At 33.8% G+C, this 20,377-nt stretch overlaps 2 protein-coding genes and 1 non-coding gene across 5 annotated transcripts; all 3 read right to left on the bottom strand.

Moving 5' to 3' along the window:
* Positions 1-1,545, bottom strand: LOC114174366 (receptor-like protein 57). The gene has a single exon (XM_028059205.2). It carries the CDS (start codon positions 1,065-1,067, stop codon positions 261-263), a length of 807 nt encoding a protein of 268 aa, XP_027915006.1. The 5' UTR covers positions 1,068-1,545; the 3' UTR covers positions 1-260.
* A 9,078-nt stretch (positions 1,546-10,623) lies between these two features.
* On the bottom strand, positions 10,624-14,198 carry LOC114169862 (AP2-like ethylene-responsive transcription factor ANT). Of its 3 annotated transcripts, none has more exons than XM_028055216.2 (9): positions 13,583-14,198; positions 12,935-13,463; positions 12,633-12,715; positions 12,438-12,446; positions 12,190-12,278; positions 12,022-12,095; positions 11,868-11,942; positions 11,697-11,773; positions 10,624-11,272 (listed from the first exon to the last, which is right to left on the bottom strand). In XM_028055216.2, the coding sequence occupies exons 1-9, from the start codon at positions 13,875-13,877 to the stop codon at positions 10,680-10,682; spliced, it is 1,824 nt and encodes a 607-aa protein (XP_027911017.1). In that variant the 5' UTR covers positions 13,878-14,198; the 3' UTR covers positions 10,624-10,679. The 3 variants fall into 3 exon arrangements, with proteins under 3 accessions (XP_027911017.1, XP_027911025.1, XP_027911033.1); XM_028055224.2 differs by having other exon boundaries at positions 11,697-11,776; positions 11,892-11,942; XM_028055232.2 differs by having other exon boundaries at positions 11,892-11,942; positions 13,583-14,197.
* Positions 14,199-20,283: 6,085 nt separating this feature from the next.
* On the bottom strand, positions 20,284-20,377 carry LOC114174785 (small nucleolar RNA snoR126). Its single transcript, XR_003602746.1, has one exon. It is a non-coding gene; the product is annotated as a small nucleolar RNA snoR126 (small nucleolar RNA).

Below are 20,377 nucleotides of genomic sequence, written 5' to 3'. Positions count from 1 at the left end.
TTGAAAAAAAAAAGGAGAGAGAGATTATAAATTTATAAATTACTATAAAATAAAATATGTCCCCGTGATCGATAAGAGACAATGATCTGAACCACCCATAAGTACGAAGAAATTAGGGGTAGCCCACACCCAACCTCGCTTTTATAAACAAAAGAAAAAAAAAAAAGAGTACCTGGTACGGGCACTATTTTTTTTTTTGGATGCAGTTGAATGAGAGATAGGTTGGAATATTTGAAAGTATTGTAATTTGTGATTAATGTTCAATAATCAGGCATAAGGTGGCTGATTTTGCCTTCCTCCAGCGCCATCTTGCGCTCGGTAATTTTTAACCAGACACAAACCCCGGTGAAGCTAAGTACCAAACTGGCGAGGCCACTCCCCAGGCCAATCCCAACAATGGCCAAAATGGACAACCCCCTATTCCTAAGCGGCGGCAACGGGTAACCGTAGAGATCCTTATTCCCCAGGAAGGAGCTGGCGTTGAATCTGGGCAGGTTCCCGCTCCGGTTCGATAGGGAGACGGGGATGGGCCCGGTCAACCGGTTATTGGACACGTCGAAGGCGGAAAGACGAGCCAGCAGGCCAAATTGCTGGGGAATAGGCCCGGTAAGCAAATTATCGTGGAGGTCGATGATGTTGAGATAGGCGCAATATGCGAGCTGCGGGGGGATATCCCCTTCCAGACGGTTGGACGAGAGGTTGAGAACGGCGAGGTTGACGAGGGACAGGAGCTCCGGCGGGATTGGACCGGTGAGGGAGTTGGAAGAGAGGTCAAGAGCTTGGAGATTGGTACAGTTGGAGAGGAATGGGGATATGGTGCCCCTGAGCGAGAGGTTGTTGAGAGAGAGCTTGTAAATGCGGCCATTGTTGCAGATGGCACCCTGGAGAATGGAGGTGGAATCGTTGCAGGGCTTGGCATAGTTCTCTTCCTTCCAGTTATGGGGCAGGCTGGGGGAATCTTGCAAGGACCTGCTGAGGTGCGTGAGACATGCCTCGTCGCTTGGATCTGATAAAATCCCCGGAATCAAAGTCAGGCAGCACAGTAACAGCACGCACCCCACATCCATTATCTGATAAAATCCCTGTTATTGCTTACCTTGTGGGAGGAGAGTGGTGGAGACAGAGATCAAGATTCATCCAAGCGGAAGTAATTAAGAAACATATGAAGAGTGAAAAGTAGAGAGAGAGAGTATTTAAGGGTTCCCTGTATCCAAAAGAAACAGGGCAAAGTTGGGAAAGCGAGAGATGTCGGATTTTTTGATGTTGTTATTGTTGTCTTAGGCCAAAGTGAGAGTTTGAAAAATGGTGACTGGAGCGCGTGCGTGTGAGTGTGAGGAAGGTGAAGTGAGTTGATGGAGAGAGGAAAATGAAAGGGTTTGTTGTCTGTGTGGGACCTTTCCGATTAGAGTTTGTGGGGGGCGATGACCTGCAAATATGAGGCCTAAGACAGCGACAATACGCCAAGGACATTATTGACTTTTTCCATCACCACCTTTTTCTATTTCCACGCCACTCTCATTTCCACACTACTACTAACTGCACTTCCCCCTTCATATCATACCTCCTTTCTTATTCTCTTCTCTTTAACAATCAAACCCTGTACTTCTACACTGCTTTCTTTATCATCTTCTTTTATACTCAACAATATATAAATCAGATAAATTATTTATATTTCTCTAATTTTACATCTTTTACATGTAACGCTTGTTATTATATATAATTAATCTGGTTGTGTTTAGATAGAAGACTGTTTGTACTTAACTTCTTTGCTTAATTTAATTATTATGTTTTTATGATGTTTTAAATTGCTTTTAACTTTATTAATTTAGTATTTAGTAAATATTTTAATAGTGGATGGTAAGGTATGTAAATATATATATATATATATATATATATATATATATATATATATATATATATATATATATATGTTGAACAAATAATGTATTATAGAATTCAAACATTCCAAGTAAAAAGAATATGTATTATATGAGACTGAGACGTAATAATTTGCACCATATTTATGACTACGCCTGCTGATGATCGATCAATGACATTAAACTAATCATATCATTCTGTGTCTGGCATTCTGCACTCTTTCACTCATTTATTGGGTGAAATTGATAAACTAATAGTAGACTAATTGTTTATACTATTTATCTATGTCACAATTTTATATTAATCTTTAATTGTTTTAAAAAAAATATTACATCACTATTTTTTAATATTATATTACTTTTTTAAAATGTTTATTGCACTAAGTTTCTATTAAAAAAATTTTGGAAGTATAAAAGAAACTGTTTACAAATTCTCTAAGATATATAATGTAATATAATCTTAATAATAATAACGTATAACATATACAATTAGCAGTGTTTTTTAGTTAATTAGTTTAAACTATGAGTCATTCGTAACATAAAAAAATGACAGATGAATCCTTATTATGTGTGAAGGATTTAAACATTAAAAGAACTTGCAAATACATGAAAACAACAATCACATAGATATGGTATATGATTTTATATATATAATATTAAATTTAAAAGAAAGTTTTGATTTAATATATGTGTGAAAGTTTAGAAATAGCTAAAAACATAAACAAAATTTATAAAACGCGAAAGTCATGATTAATAGTTATATTAAAACAATAGTATTATAAACATAAAACGGTTAAATATATTTTTATGGAAACTAAAATTTGTTTATTTATCAAAATTCATGTAAATTTCATTTGTATATTTTAATAATGTATGAAATATGTTTTTTATGACCACGTTAACGGCGTTAACGACGTTAACTTTTAAGCTATATGCTTAACAATTATGTTAATTGATTTAAAATATTATGTATCATATTTTATTATTTTTTAAGATTAACGTACCGATATTATATATATATATATATATATATATATATATATATATATTTATTTTGTATCTGATATATATGTATTATAAATTTGTATCGATATGTAAATATTTGTTTATGTTATGTATAATATTAATATATTAAATCGTCTTTTGCTTATTTATTTTTTTCTTGCTTTTATCCTAATTCAGTATCATCAAAATTAAAAGTTCAGTAATGACTTTTCTATATTTTGTCTCACTGTTTTTATTGTTATGATATGTGTATATGAGTTGAAACATACAAATGCTTCATTTAATATATTCTTTATTGTTTATAAAAAAAAATAACGTCTTTAGCAACAAAAACCTTTTGGTCCTCCAAGAACATTGAAACTATTTATTTCTCTCAAACCCGATTGAGAGTTATGTCTGTAAGCAATAAGTTTTAGCCCATGCGAGAGGTAAAAGTGTTTTGATGAAATAAAATCATTCAAGTGTAATTTTGATGTCTTAAAATATGGATTTAACATATACAAAAAAAATGTGATTGTTGGAGTTTTAAATGTTTGAATGAAGTTAATGTATTAATATAATATTTTAATCTGCTAAAATGTTTTTTAACCATTTAAGAACGTTTTAATGGAGTACAACTAATTTTAATTTATTAAAGTAACAATTAATATTTTAAATAAGGTTAAAACACTTTTAATAAATTATCTACTTAATCAAAGTAAGAATAAAAGCGATCAATTACAATATATTTAAAGTATAAAAAAAATAATTCAGGTTCATTGAGCACAAATGGAAATATAATCTCAGATGTAACGTCCCATTTAATTATTAAACGAAATTAAAGGAAACGTCACGCGATAAAGTATAGCAGCGTAGTCTTGGGGTCCTTAACGCAATCCCTACAACCTGGCACACCACGATGCCAACATAAAACAGATACAATTCTAACAAGGAGTGTAGAGTAAGAAATCGTAAGACGATACAGGGGCCATAGCCCTAAGGAAATCATGAATAAAATGACTCCAGCCCAGATGGCTAAGCTGCTGAATCACCGTTCCCTTGCTGACCACGAGAACCTTGCCCATATGCTCCCATCAACCAAGTTGATGATCATCGCAAGGAAGAACAGCCACATACAACACAACCATGCAACAAAACGGGTAAGCTAGAGCCAACACATATTCATCATACAATCAAATATATTTTCATCATCTCATAACCATATAACAACCAAACATGTTATGACTCTTCATTCAATACAGTATGACTCGACTCGACTCATCCGGATACGTATAACTTGGTCAGATTCAGCGGATGCTTGCACTTGTGGTGGATACCTCTACTCGACCCTGAGCTGCTCGATCCTGAGCTATGTGTTACAAGTGTTACGATGAATCAAATCTCCCTCACCACAAGGTTAGCCCTTACTGGATTTCAGGCCTCCTGCTACCCTCATCACAGGAGTCAGTCCGCTCTAGGTGAGACTAACTGGCTCCTCAGAGTGTCAGGATACAACCTTACCTTGAATCCTTACCTAGTTATACAAATGGGGCACCACCATGGGCACCCACTAACAGGGGCCATGGGATTACGTCCCGACCACTGAAGCGTAGCCCCGAAGGTCTCACCTAGAGACCCCAAGGAGTTACACGCTGACACGGACCAACATTCATAAACAACATCAGGAGAACATCAAAAGCATGTTTACAATTCCATACCCATCCATGAGGTTTATCCCTCATACGCATCACATTTTAAATCCATACCACTGATCATCACCATCCCATGAGTCTAGGGTCTCATCCCATGTCAATACCATCTTCCTTTAATTTCAAACCACACATTCATTTCACATGCTAAGTCTCATACTAACCCATCATCCACAATTCATGAATCATGCCAAAAGTATACTTCATGCTCCATTATATACAGATCACTCCTCATATAATCATACTCAATCAAAACAGATCATTCAGGGACCAATAGACATTCAAACACAGCACAGTCTCGCCCAGCAGCTCGCTCAGGCTGAGGGGTCTCGCTCAGGCGAGCCACCCCCTCCGCCTAGGCGAGGGCATAAGAACAAGAACGTGGGCAACGCGGGATCTCGCTTAGGCGAGATCCCTCTCGCCTGGGCGAGTTGCCTGCTCGCTCAAAAGCCACAGCAGGTCGCTTGGGTGACCATTCGTGGAGAAAAAGCTTAGGCGAGCCTCTGTTAATCTCGCCTAGGCGAGACTAGCTAGCTTGGGCGAGTTTATCAGTGCCCGTCACTGTTTTCACCTACAACAGACGCAAATACGTACCACAAGCCACAATCCCACCGTATCATACATCCATATCAACAGGTAAACACAAAAGAGAATCACCAAGTACACAAAACAGCATACTCGCACCAAACAAACAGAGGATTCTAGCTTTCCCGTACCTGGAATAAGCTAGCAAACGACCCAACACTCCCTCGACACCGAACACACGAGCACAATAGCTCAAGGAGCGAATGGAAGAATTGAAAGGATAGAGAAACAGGAGCACGATATGGGTTACTTGGAAGCCCTAACGGAAAGAAACGAAAAGGAACAATGGAGACGAGAATGGCTAGCATAGTACTTACATGGAGTAAAGAATAGCTTCGAGCTAGCTTGAAGATGGCAGAAACCTAACCCTAGCAGAGCTTTTCGTGAGAGGGAGAAAGGGTTGACGGCTGGATCTGTGAGAATGAAAATGAGTGTGGGATTAGGGCAACATGAAAGCTTTTATCCTATGGGTCGGCCTTTAGGCCCAATACTGTAGGGCAGCCCACTAACTTTAGGACAGAAATAAAAATGGGGTCTTACATCAAACATATGTACTAATGTTGCAACTTCTCAAGATATTGTATCAAATATACATCCCATGATTTCAGGGTCTATGATTGGTATACTCATGATCAAAACCTATGTGGTTGGTTGCTATCAATTTAAATTATGATTATAAAATTGAGGCAACCTTAGTAAAACAAGATTTAATTAAACTTGAATCTTTCAAGTTATGCAGATAATGTATGATGCTCTTATGTTTAGTAACACCTGGTGTCTCGCAAATTTATCTCATGCCACCATTGGATACAAATGAATTTTTAAACTTTTAAATAAATTTTACAAAAGAAAAAAGAAAGAAAAGAAAACTCAACAAATAGACTAATTAGATATAATCCAAGGGAATCTTAAACAAGATTAACCCAACGCATCAATTCGTCATGTGAAAAACTTAAAAGGGAACAACTTCTTATCAATTGGAAATAAGAAAAGGAAGGATCATATGGTTATGAATAAAATATAAGGAGGTAAACTTTTTTAGTTTCGTATTGTTAAACCTGCGACAATTTTAATTCACTGCAATACAGTAAAAGGTGTGTATGAATAATTTTTTAATCATAGGTAGGGTATTAAAAATCAAACTCCACTTGGAGGAACATTTTGTTAATTATATATATAAGTATGTGTGCATTGGGAAGTACCTGTTGGTAACACCTAAAAGAAGCGTGCATGCTGCACCTTTGAAGACTGGCTATAATAGCTACATTTTCTTTGTTTTGCACCCTCCATGAGAGATTGCGGATTGGGAATTGGTCCAAATAAAAATATTACAATTCATTAGTTCATATCGAACAAAGGATAAAGGGTATTGCAAAATACGTGTTTTTATTAAAGAATTCATACTAATTTTATTATTAAAATTCTTAAATATTCGTAGAATATATTAACAAGTTTCAATAATTTTTTTTAGTTCCGACTCATTCACTAATAATATCTCAACATACTGCCAAACAGTGTAAGAAAGTAAGAGTGGTGGTGGAATTTGGCCAAATCAAAAAACCCTAATCAACATCAAAATGGATATGCATTGCAGCACCTTCCTTATTTTCCGTATAGTCAATAAGTCAAAGGTATAATTTTTAAATGGTTGCATTGATCTGAGGCTGTATATAAGTATTATAATACAACATGGCTTACCAAGTGTTAGAAGTTCCTGAAGAAGCGCAATTTAAATTTGTCACGCTACTTACGCACGCATTTTTCACTCTCTTAGTCTCTTTTGGCGGAGCATTTAACCCACAAAATCCAACCTATTTAGGATTAATTCTTTTGTTTTGTTTGGGTCATACGGCTTCATCTAGTTGGGCTTTATTTATTAGGCAAGGTGGTCCCATTCCTATTGGGCCCATATCTGCCTCCGTCGGAGGTAACAACGGGCCCAACCGTGAGTGTTGTTCGTAGACACAACAACATACTCTTGGGGACGGCAGCTAAGGTTGGAACTGTAAAACAAAATTGTTTGAGGATGATAAAGGGGCCCACGAGCCTCGTGTGGTTAGAAATACGGGCCTTGAGTTGAATGCTGAAAATGAGGCCCTGAAATGTCATGGATCGTGCACCTCCCACAGCCCAATATGGTCCCACAACAATAGAACAAGAGTAATCTTATTCTTGGCTTTGAATTTGATGGATAGCATCTTGGTTTTGGTTTATGCGATAATGCGAGACAATCGGATATTTTTGACTTTGTCTGTGACACTGCTGGATGTGACCTATGTTTAACTAACCAGAAACAGTATATAAATCAAATCTTAATTCTCTGTTCTTGTTTGGTTGGTAGATAAACATGATATTGATTTTTTCTTTATTTTTGAAAAAAATAACAAACACACACGTCTACTACTGTACCACTTTCATGATCATTGTTTTAAACTATAGTTTTAACAAGGGATAAATGATCATTTTCAAAGAAATATAATTTGTAACATTAACTTTTATAGAATTGTTTTAATATAATGCTATTATCATGTACATTTATAATGCTATTTTTCTTTCTATATTCTTTTCATCAGCCTTCACATCAATTATATTATCCCGCACTTCTCCCTTCTTTTTTATCACTTTCCTTACTGTAAAAAGAATAGTACAAAACAAACTTTCGTTTATAATCTCCAAAAGCATGTTCCTTGTATCTCTTTAGTTTTCTACTATTGATTTTACGACTAATTTTATTAAAAAGAAGTTAGGATTATTTTCTTGAAAATTATATTCAACATATATAATTTAAAAGATTTGATAGGAATTAAGAAGAGTGCATGTAGCGACAACAAAAATAGGGTTTCCATGTAGGGTGTGTGTAGCAATATACAAAAAAAGATGGAGGGGAAGACAAAGTCGCATTCTGGTTGTTTTTGGTGTAAAGGGTTTGAGAATGAAAATAGCATATCTTGATTCGTGAATGAGACTTTGGCGGCATAATGTTGGACAAACTCTTTTCTTTTTGGCCTGAATGGGATATTCAATAGAAGATGAGGCACACAAAAACCTTTTCCTCTTCGCATTAAAGCCATGCACTACGGGAGAATGTCTGCACTAAAATGATGGACACCAAAATCCTCCTTCTCATTAAATGTCACTCTTCATTATTCATCCACATGCACAACCAAACATTTCTTCTCATGCATCACTAGGATTCGACAACACCTTTACAATAACTTTTTTAATATCACAAAGGACCACATTTTAATTTCAAAAACTATATTTAAAGTTCCATTTTCAAATACTTGCCTAAGTTTCTGGTTGTTGTGCTATTTCGAGTCTCCTTTAATGGTCACGACAACAAGAAATTTCAGGTTTATAACCATCCATCTGAAAAAAATTATGAGTGCAAACAAAACCTATGTTTGTGGTGTTATCAGCATGTATTATATGACATTTGTCGAGTTTTAAATTATCATCACTTTTTTTTAGTGTATTTCTCAATTTTTGTTAGTAACTGCACACCTTTAATGAAAGTATTTTGCTTGGTGTAAACTATAGTCCCGGATTACTGTATGGGAAAATAAAGGAAAATGTTGAATAGGTAACTAAGCCTTGAATTTCTAATCAATGTGGTCGTGTTTGGATAACCATTTCATAGGCTATTCTCTTAAAATTTTGCTCATAGTTAACTTTGTTTGAAACTATTTACCATAATTTTAACTCACCCAATAAATATTTTAAAGAAAGAGTATTTATGAATATAAATTTTTCTTGGTGAAGTGAAAGGGGCCTAGCCCCAATACAGAAAAAAGTCATATATTTATAGAACAAACAATTTGTTTAGCCCTTCTTACTTTCTTGAAAAAAAAAAAAAATATTAAACAATACAGATGTGTTTTTGCGAAATGAGTTAGAAATAAGAAAATGATATATATTTTTTCCTAGGAAAGACGGATGAAAGAGAACCTGCCCTAAGAGATTGGCATAGGCCTGTGGGCCCGCTGCGGTAGAAGTTTCAAATTATTTACTTCCACTAACTTCTTTCTTTTCTTCAACACTATTGATTATTAAACATTTCTAAATGTGCTTATATCAAGTAATAAAGTAACATTCTTTCCCATGGCTCGTGTGTTTCTTTCTTAAAATCCCATTGAATAAACTGTGCTTTACTTTTTTTTTTTTTTTAATTAAGCTGTATATCAAAATATTTTAATTAAATATAATTAATGTTAAACACCCACACATGCGATGGAAATTGAGAATACCTCATATAATTACCCACGTTGGACTAAACTTACTCATATTGTTGAGTGATCAGTTGCCACAGCCAAACCCCATTAGAATATAGATGAGAATGCTTTTATGAGAGCACCATCATTAAGATTACAGATAGATTCTGGAAAGGAGTTTTCAACGATTGGACTTTCTTTAAAGTAGCAGACAAACTGTAACTCGATACAGGTCATTAATCAGATCACCTTAAGCTTATTCTCAAGGAATCTATTTTTTGCACATAACATAACCCTCTTTGATTGAATTGGGTAAGGAATGTCATGCTGCCTTTAGACAAAGTTCAATCAGAATAAACGATTAAGTAATCATCACAATGCTCGTCAAGAACCAATTGCAATCAAATCACGATATCGATTATCAACCTCAAATAATAAAATAATATCAAGGTCAGTCTTTTAGTCTTTAAATCATTCTAATAGTTTATTTGAAAACGACGCTCATGATTTATATATATTTTGGAAAAGGGAGAAGAGGGATAGTGATAAACACGGTAAATGATATAATATAGTTAATAAGAAGAACATAATGATATAACATAAACAGTGAACTATGAGAAAATTAAAATCAAAATCTATTAAAAAAAATGTTAAATATTTAATGAATATATGATTGAAGTCCCCAGGGAATGCACTTGTGATAAATTTCCACATGATAAAGAGAAATCCCAGGCCCAGCCTTGTATGATTGAGACTCATAATGAGCTGTTTTGTACTTGTGACGACCAACAAAGCAGAAGATAATGATGAATCGAAACGAATGACGAATAGCGTCTCCCCTCTATTGCTCAAGATAATTTTATCTTCTCAATCATAATCCTTTTTAGTCTTCTCGTAAGTTTCTAATCATGCTTTTATGAAATTTTTTTCCTTCTCAGAAGCCATTTTTGACATCTGTCTGGTAAAGCTCTGATTAATAAAGAAGATCATTCTTTTATGTAAGGTTTTTCAATTTTTGTATATGAAAAAACCACACTACCTAAACGTGATTAGAATTATAGTTGATCTTCCAAATAGCTTTTAGATGACAGATTCCAAAAAATTATGATACGAATTGTGTTGTGGGATCTAAAACTTAGGAGTTACTTACTTCTTCTCATCGTACGAGCAAAATGATTAATGTAAGTTAACATTTTAAACTTGTTCACAAGCTCCCTATTGTACTGCCAGCTCGAAATTCACCTGTTCTCGTAAACATGCATGCAAAAAGCAAGGTTTTGCCATTTTGATAGAGGAATAAAAACATAGAAATATTACGCATCGGTCCAGGAAGCAAAAATTGGCATCTGAGGCAAAGAAAGAGGTGGCCTGAGATTGGACGATAGCTCCCAAGAATCCCCGTCACTTGTTGGAACGTTAGTGAACAATTTAGACACTGTTGAAGGCATTCCAAAGAGCATTGGCAAGCTTGTCTTATCTGGGCTCTCTTCTCTTGAGCTACTCAAACTTGTCACCAGAGAAGAAGGATTTGACAAGTGTGTTCCCATGTTACTCGATTCCTCTACTTCTTGATGAAATACGTTATCTAAAGCCGTTGAGAAGGAATGAGTTCTGCAATTCTCAACTCTTGGTGGATTCTGTTGAAGCTGTTGGGGTGGATAGGGAACCATCTTGCAGCTTTTCTGCATTACAATGGTTGTTTCTTTGGTGTGTTCATATGTGCAAGGATTTTGGTTAACTTCCTCCTTCTCTCTGCTCCGCTTGGCTTGTTCACTGCTGAGAAGGTTCTCGCTTGCCATAATTTTGTCCACATCATATCTTGTTATATCAAAGTTAGTAACAGCATTACCTCCTCTGAATTTAATGGCAGCAATATCATAGGCTTCTGCTGCTTCCTCTTGGGTGCCTAAAGTTTTATTTCAATGAAGGTAAGAATTAGCTTTTTCCGTACCGACAGTGGATGAGAATTATATTATTGTTTGGCCTAAAGCATGAGAATGAGAATGAAATCAGAATTTTATAATTAAAAATATTAGTTGAAAGCATGATTGTTTATCCTTCTGAACTAACACAGCTTTGATAAAAGCTGCCTTGAAGGCTAACAGTGTTCTACAATATTAAAGTGGCTCATGATCAGCCTTATATATATGTGACTGAAAAGAAAAGTTCAATCAAAGATTAGCTTTTAAGTCATAAAGCGTCCTCTTAGTCATTTCCTATTTTTAACCATTTTACATGAAAAGAACAGTGGCAAGTAAGTAGTGAAGGAAATATTATAATGATTTAACTGTAAAAGAAAAGAATAAAGCAGATAATTTGAAAGAACTCACTGAAGGTTCCAAGATATAGATCTTTGTTTCCAGCCACTCTCCCAATTCGAGCTTGCCACCTTCCATGTTGGTGGTGCCTGCTACCAAGTTAATAAGAATGAACCGAGTTTAGAACAAAGTTAATTATTCTTCAGATTTCAATCGTATTAAGGTAAATTGCAATACATATACAATGTAAATGCTAGCCTGTGAGACCTTGTTACTCCTCTATACATGGATGCTCCTCTTGAGAATCCGCTGCTTTTCCTGATGATTGGATTTGAAGTTGAATGTCATGGTTTAAGATGATGCAGTTCAAGATGATGCAGAATCAAAGATATTTTACCTTCGTAAATGAGCAACATATTCTTGTCTCGTCATGTTTTTCATTTCCTCAAGTTCATTTTTATAATTTTCCAACTGTTAAAAGATAACGTAAGTTACTGTCAATTAATTCCTGGTAGCTGAATAGAACCTCAATCAGAAGATAAATGAGAAAGAAAGTAATCATTACAGGGAAATTTATATGAGAGGAGGGTCCCCAATACTTGAGTGCGGCCATGTCGTAAGCTCTTGCAGCTTTTTCTTCCATATCATACCCCCCTACAATAAAAATTTTGGAATTACTTGTGTAAATTGATTTTCTTCTTTAGCCATCATCACGAGCAAGATATAAAAACGATATCTTAAACTTCGACTTAACCTATCCTTAAGAACATATTAAAGAAAAAAAATAAAATTTCTGGCGTTGGAAAACCTTACCCAGATACACTGAGATGCATTGCATGTTCGAGTGGAATCATCACCGAATCAGAGACAGAAAAAAAAAAAGGATCAGCACTAAATGCAGAGCTTTTGAAAGGGGAATAAAAATGAAGTCAATGGATTTGTTTGACCAAAAATATTCACCGAAAAAGAAAAAAAGGTAAAGTGATGGGAAAATAGTCGCTTTCTTACCTTGCCTTCCTTTCCTTCCTTGGCCCTCTTTCTTGCAGCTGTTGTCCCATAGATGAGCTTCATATCTACCAGTCCACCTATGCCTGATGAACAAACATTCTTAGAAATCGATGCAAAAAATCAAATATGTTGTTGGCATTGTTCTTGCATGAAACCTGACAAGAATCTTAACTTCTTAAGCAAGGAGAACAACAGAAGTAGAAAGTTATTAAGCAAATTAGCGACATCATTATGGCCTTATCGTTTAAAATAAATGTGGCTGAAGACTGATAAGATTTATAAATGAGCAGAGGAGCACAGACCTTGTTACACCTCTATATTGAGATGTTCTTTGCCCAAAGGTGTCTATGGATTTCCTATGAACTATTTGCTTCTGATTCTGGTCCACCATTTCAAGCCCCCTTTTCTTCGTATCAGTGATAGCAGGCGAACCTGTAACACAGCTTGATCGTCTGGTAGGGCTCACAGACAAATTCAACGAACGTAAATCCCCATATGCTACTGATCCAGTATTGGGTCCAGATTTGCTTCCATTATCCTCCAAAGGAACAAACATCCTTGACTCCTGCGCTTGACAAGCAGAAAAGTCCCTTGAGAACCAGCTTTTCAGACAAGCAACTTCATCCTCAGCTATACAAGGGAGTTGCTGCTTAGACCCTTCTAAAATCACATCATGGCTGTTTCTTAAGGAAGAATAATATGGCAGCTGTTGCTGGCTGATGTTGTCTTGTACATGGCTTTGGTTATTTGGGTCGTTCGATCCATGGCATGAGAGTTGGTTGTAAAGCATACTATCCAAGCTCAGAGGTATTGCCGAAGTAGTTGCCATTTCTTCACAATGTATACATAAAAAATAGAAAAAGTATCGAACAAGTTGAATTATTAGTAGAGTCATACAAAACGATTAACCAAAGCAAAACAATATAGCAGAAGTTTGAGATGGAGCTAACCTTGTGCTTGTGATCTGCTCACAGCTTCTATTCCATAGAACGAGACACTGGATTTAAGGGGCATGATAGGCAAGGGAGAACACATTCCAACATGTTCACCTTGGAGTAGTCCATAGTTATGAAGAGGTGTGTGGTGGTAATACGTTGGTGGAACGGTTTCAGCAGCAGCAGATGAAGGGTGTGTTTGATGAGAGTGTGAAGGAACAGTTATATTCATTTGCGGGAAGAGGGAGAAACCTAACCAGCTATTTTGATAGTTTATGTCAACGGTTTCGCCATTTTCTATAGGCTTCATGATCTTGTAGATTCAGTATATATCACTAGAGTACTTAACTTCACTAGCTAACAGAAACTGTAGACAGATTTAAGGCAAGACAACTCAATGATTGAAAAACAGATAAACTACTAAGTCATCATTCACACAGACACACATATTTATATATCTATCTAACTTATGATTTCCTCCCCTTGAAACCGATTTTTTCTTTGTTAAATATACACCTATGTTTTGTTGGTTGCAGAAGTGAATAGGCCAAATCTAAATTCTATGGGACTGTGTAAAAATAAATGAGTTTTTGAGCGTGTATAAATGAGGGTGTGAATGGACAGATATGTGTATGGAACAAAGCTAAATGCTTTAAACTAAACAAAAAGAATGTGTTCCAGCAAGCATTGCTAGGTATACTTCCCGCCTTCTATTGGGATCCGTGCTTGAGAAAGACATTCCCTTTTGCTTTATTCTACGCTCCCTGTCCCTTCTTCACTTTCCTTTTTCTCTTTTACTCTTGTTTTTCATCTTATGTAACTCACCATATTTCTCTACTCTCTTCTATATACCTTTTATTTCATTTTTTAAATACTCAATTATAGTGGTAACTGCAAAACATGACACAACATTTATGCACTCAATTCTCATTTGTTTGTTTATTTAATTATTTATTCAAAACATACAAATAACAATGTGATTAAATAGGTTCTGGAATTTTCATGTAACAATTATGACGTCACTGCTAGTTATGAATCTTTTTTTACCTTTTTTTAAGACAATGATCTCACTTATTTTAGAATCTAACCCATGCATAGTTTTGTAAACCCCTCGTCTTCTTAGTGGGTAAATAAATTTATCTTTTGCTTTTTATGATTATTTTATTAGCGTGGGATATTTATTGAAGTAATCTTTATCGACCTTATTTTATTTTAAAATTTGATTTAATTAAATTTTTAATATACATACTTACCTTAAATGATAATAAAATGAGACAAAAGGAAAAAGTTTATTAAAGTGTGAAAAATGTTATTATTTGATGTTAAAGCATTAAAGCAACACGTAATTATCACCATGCTTAATATTAGTAAGGGAAAAAAAAAAGAGAGAACGAGACACGAAGTCCTGTAGTGCACCCAAGATAGAGTGGACAAAATTTATTTACGATCTTTAAAGTTTTTTTCTTTACTTTTTGTGTTACTCTCATACCAAAAGGAAAATTCCTATTCAATATTTGAAGTACAAATCTTTGATACCAGAATTTTCAAAACTAAACTTAAAGTTTAACTAAAAGTTAATACCAAAAACACCTAAACAATTGTATATATTTTTAGTTTTTTTTTTTTCTTTGGGTACAACTATACCTAACATTAGATGCAACTACCAACTGAGCCACTAAAATTGAATTAATGGCGAGAACAGAGGCAGATCTCGGTTGTGATGACGTAAGGAATCATGCCTCACCAAACTTTTCCTTCTTAATATATGCATAACATAAATTAACACATTTATCTGTATATTTAATATATATATTTTTTATATTAAAAAAAGTTTTATAATCTTTTTTATTATTCTACTTTATTAATATTCATTGAGTGAAAAATAGGGAATATAGTTGATTTTCTTAATATTTATCCTTTACAAACAGCGATAAATTAGTAAAAATAAGAATATTTATTTTAACTGACAATTCGTTGAACCAGGTCTGTATTTGATTATTTTATTGTTAATTGTTACATGAATTGTAAAAGAAAATATGTTGGAGTAAATGTTTCTGAATTTTATTTAAATAAAAAATTAAACATCATCGTACACAATTCAAGATAAACATCATTATAGTTTTAAGAAATGGAAATAGACTGGTTCATTCGAGACTTTTTAATTATCTATAACTATATATAAAGGGGATTCCCTCTTTTGTGTCCACATTTCATAATTCCAACTTTACCCTTTATAATTTAATTATTTATTAAATTTTTAAAAATTAACAGTTACTTTTACAAGTTTTTATAAAATTATTTACTTATCTCCTTTTTCTTTTTTTCTCTTACTATTCATCAACAGTTATTTTTCTCTTATTTTCTCCGTACATTTTATTTTATTTTTTATAAATATACTTTTATTTTATTTTAAATTAATAACATTACAATATCATCAATTATTAATATAATTCAAAAAATACGTACACACAGGCGCGATAGCGCCTGTGTTTACACTAGTTTTAAATAATATCGATTTATTAGAAAAGAAGGTTAAAACTGAAATCTACTCGTTATTTGTTTTTCTCTAAAAATGTTTGTTTCTTTATATATTTCTATGCTTTAAAAAGTCTAACATTGCACATTAGCTTAATTAAAAATCTATGTTACGAAAAATAGTTGAGAATAACATAAACGACTTCAAATATGTTAATCCCAAACCTCGAGGGAAAGAAAAACTCAATAAGCTATACAGAAAAAAGTAATAATTAAAACCACTGTTATTTAAGACATAAGACAAGAATAAAAATAGGTTTGAAAGACATTGTAAAAATCATTTGTAAATTACTTATATTATAACACAAATTTACTTTTAACATAATTTACTTAAAAGTATATTTTACAATCAAGCTTATAATCAAATCCCAGTTTTTTAGCACGCTGATAGTAGGGTTATATTTAATATATCTTTGAAATAACTACAAATGTTGAGTATTTGTTAGTTATTGGTTTAAAAAATATTAGAATTAATTGTATTAAATGCACTGATTCAAATTTCTTTTTGATGAATTGATTTTTTTTTAACAAATTTGGCATAATGCAATCTCTTTTGTTATTAAGTAAAAAAAAAAAAAAAACTATATTTTAGGACAAAATTTTCATTGATAGACCTGTATCGCTTATGAACTTATTTGGACAATTTTTTTTCTAAATAACTTAAAAGATTTTTTTTTTCATAAAGTAAAATTAATATTTGCAGAATTTAAAAATAAGAATTAGAAAAATTATATAAAAAAAATTACGAATATATATAAGATAATTCTAAATTATGTAAGAAAACAACTTATAAAAGATATTTTATTATTCTTTTTCTTCTAAATTTTTTTATCAACTTGAGCACTATAAGAAATACAAAAACTTTTGGTATTATTGGACATTCATTCACGACGTGGTTTTCATATTTTCATTGCTTATTAAATAAAATTATTAATATAAAAAGTTATGCTGAAGATAGATAAAATTAAATTATTATTATTATTATTATATTTAGCTATTAATTTGAAAAGGGGTTATTTAACTTAACTTTAGGTATGACCAATATTTGTTCAAAGGACTGGGATGTCTTTATAACTTTTAATTCCAATGAGCTGTGGGGTCATCTTAATTTAGAATTATTTTAATCTCCTTCATAATGATTTTCCACTCCTTCTGCATCAATCACTGAACTTATTTTACCAGTGTTTTCACAAAACGTCAGATTTTAATACAAGATTATGTCTTTGTCTTGACAGAAATTGTGAAACCTCTGGTTGTTGCATTCAAGAACAAAGCAAGTTTCACCATTCTAGAGCATGCAATTAAGGTGAATGGTGTGATGTTCTACAACATGTAATGGTTGCTGAAGAAAGTGTTGCATTATGATATCTCATAAGATCTAATCTGACCCAATGTGACATGGGTAACCATGATTGCATAGAAGTAGAAGAGCCTCAACTTTTCTTTTCATGTGCTTTTCGCCATTATTTATTTCTGCTCAACACTCGCATTAAAACCAAAAAGGGAATATTAAGTCACAAAACTCACTACTCCTGCACAACCTTTCTTTTAATTCTTCTTTTCAGTTTTTTGTTTTTTCACGAACCATGTTTTCAATATATTTATATAAAGCACTTCTCATATTCTTTGGACATTCCCGACGCGGGTCCCACAAAGGTATCCCAATGAAACATGGGATATATGAATTCCCTGAGTGGGAGAGAAAAAACTGTGCCACTCCACTCCATGTGGTGCAATCCAATAAAAAAAAACGTAAAAGCACCATTAACGTCAAAAAATGTGTATAGGTTATTGTCTAAGCATATGGATTGGTCAATTTGGTCCACTCTAGAAAGCCATGTTCTGGAGGCTATTAAGAGGCACGTCATCGGTTTTGAAACAAAAAAGACCATGTAAGAAGAAAGATCACTGCAAAAAAGATGAATAGGAGTTAATACAAAAGGATAAGAACACCAGTTTCTATCTTATCTCCTATTTCATGTAACTTCACAGACAATCATTCATATATACTATGAGTTATACACAAACGCAAAAAGTTAATCTTATAAAAAGAATTATGATGACGAGGACAAGAATAAAGATAATGGTATATTTCTGATGATGACCAGGAAGATATTGATAATGGTTTTTCTTACCATTAAATTGGTCTTAGAGTGTGCCCTCTTAATCAAATTAGAGAGAAATTGCAGGAATGATGAAGTGAAGGACATTAAAAAAAACGTACTTTTTATACGGTACACACATTAACTTTTATAATTAGCATATAATAATAAAGGCTTGCAAGACATCGTCGCTGGTTATTTAATATCAGTACAGACAGTAAAGTACTGGAATCGCTAAACAACAATATCCTTTGAGGTCCACATGTACGACAACGCCATAAGAACCAAAACAGCAGCAACAAACACGAAAGAATGCATACGGAGTTCTAGTGCTATTCAAGTTTCTTTTTCTTCCTTTTGTTTTTGGCCTCACAAGTATAGTTTTATTAGTTTTCTATTACAAATTTGCAGTTACAATTTGGTAAAGAACTACGTGTGTTAGGGATCAGATTTGAATTCGACTTGGCTCCTGTGAGTCTCAACTTTAGAAGCGACTCATATACACTTTATTTCAGTCTCATACAGCGTGTGCAATTAATGGGGAGTGCCCATACAAAAACCTTAAATTTAGATTCACTTTGATGAATATCATCATTAGTTTGCATGCAAATTTGCGTGACCAAGTTCATGGAGACAGAAATTCTAGAGCCCATGATTTGGTTTGAGAAAAAGAGATGGGTGAGGGGGTTTTTGGCAGTGAAAAAAGAAGCAGAACAAGACTAGGAGGAATGTTGAGAAAGATAAAGAGACACTCTTTTTTATAGTGGTAATGATGAGTATATCCACTCACCAAATACCAGAGACCAATTAACAGTTTGCCTGAAAATTATGTGGCATATGGCCAGTAAAGTAGCTTCTGCAATGCCTCGGCAAACTTTGCTTTCTTTACATTTCACCATCCTTTTCGTGTGGGGCGATGGGGAAGCGTATCTTCATGCCTTTTTCTCACCATTGTTGCCTTTCAGGTATATCACTGCTACTGCACTCATAAGTCATCTATCTGGGGTATCATTTTCTTAAATATTAAAGGGTGTTCATACTTCTTGTTCATCTGTATAACTAATGGCAATTGTTATCATCAACGAAATTATGTAGTTGTGAAAAAACTCCATTGTAATCAAATTAGAAATATTAACGAGGTCTGATGATGTAGTAATTAATAACTGTCATGAGCTACGTCTTACCTCATCTCTTTGATTATAAAGACCTGAATAGCTAAAAGACAATCATTCTAATCTTAGAGACTTAGTAATAATCAGAAATGGGAGTAAGCACCCTTCTCTTCTTTGTGCTGTTTTCTCGTCTTATCATGCTGATACTATTGCTTTGATACTATTGCTTTGTTTTTGGATGGAACTGCATATGTTCTGTTGTTTCTATCAGCCTTTGATACTCCTAAAGTGGGCTCGAACAAGGGTACCACTAAAAGTGAGAAATCAAAGTTCTTTGAGGACATCGTTTACATACTTTGACTTACATAACATTAAGACCTTCAAATTTATTGAGCAAAGTTATAGGAGAGTAATACAAAACAGAGCTCTCGGTGTAGGAAGAAGCGTTATAGGAACAAAATCTAGACTTTCAATTTTCAATAGAAAGATTGCTATATCGTGATCCTGCACTCTAAACATCTTTTTTATCTGGATTGATTGTGGGTATACGAAAATTTTAGAATTTGACACTGTCCTTTAAGTTGATCAACGACTGTATCTTCGGAAAGATTTAAGAAGCTGGTTTTAGAAAGATATTGATACAAATCCTGAAATCCCTCCCTTTAGACCTTAACACATGGATAAAGAAAAAGAGAAGATATCTCGTCCACATGAGACAGGCTAGACCTTAAGACGCAAAACAAAGAAATTAGTCAAGTTTATCCAAAAACATTCCTTGCAGCATTCCTACCGTATCACATGGATTAATGGATATAGCAGCATTCAATGCAGAAGATAGAGCAAGTGATTTGACGAGGGAACTAACGATTTTACACCAGAAATATAAGAAACTGCAATTTAACAAACTGATGAAATGTTTTGTCAAATTGTTCCAACAGTAACATGAAGAAAAGTTGAAAGGAAATGGTAGGCTCAGACACGCACAAACACTGTCATCACAGAGCAAACGACTTGCTTTGGTTTTTATCAGGATCGAGAAATGTTATCGGTCATCACAGCCT

The sequence above is a fragment of the Vigna unguiculata genome, chromosome 2 (assembly GCF_037176805.1).
Source record: "Vigna unguiculata cultivar grain cowpea cultivar isolate G323 ecotype 2 chromosome 2, ASM3717680v1, whole genome shotgun sequence".
In the NCBI taxonomy this organism is placed as follows: domain Eukaryota; kingdom Viridiplantae; phylum Streptophyta; class Magnoliopsida; order Fabales; family Fabaceae; genus Vigna; species Vigna unguiculata.
The sequence above is the reverse complement of the archived record's forward strand: the minus strand, read 5'-3'. Positions and strand labels throughout refer to the sequence as shown.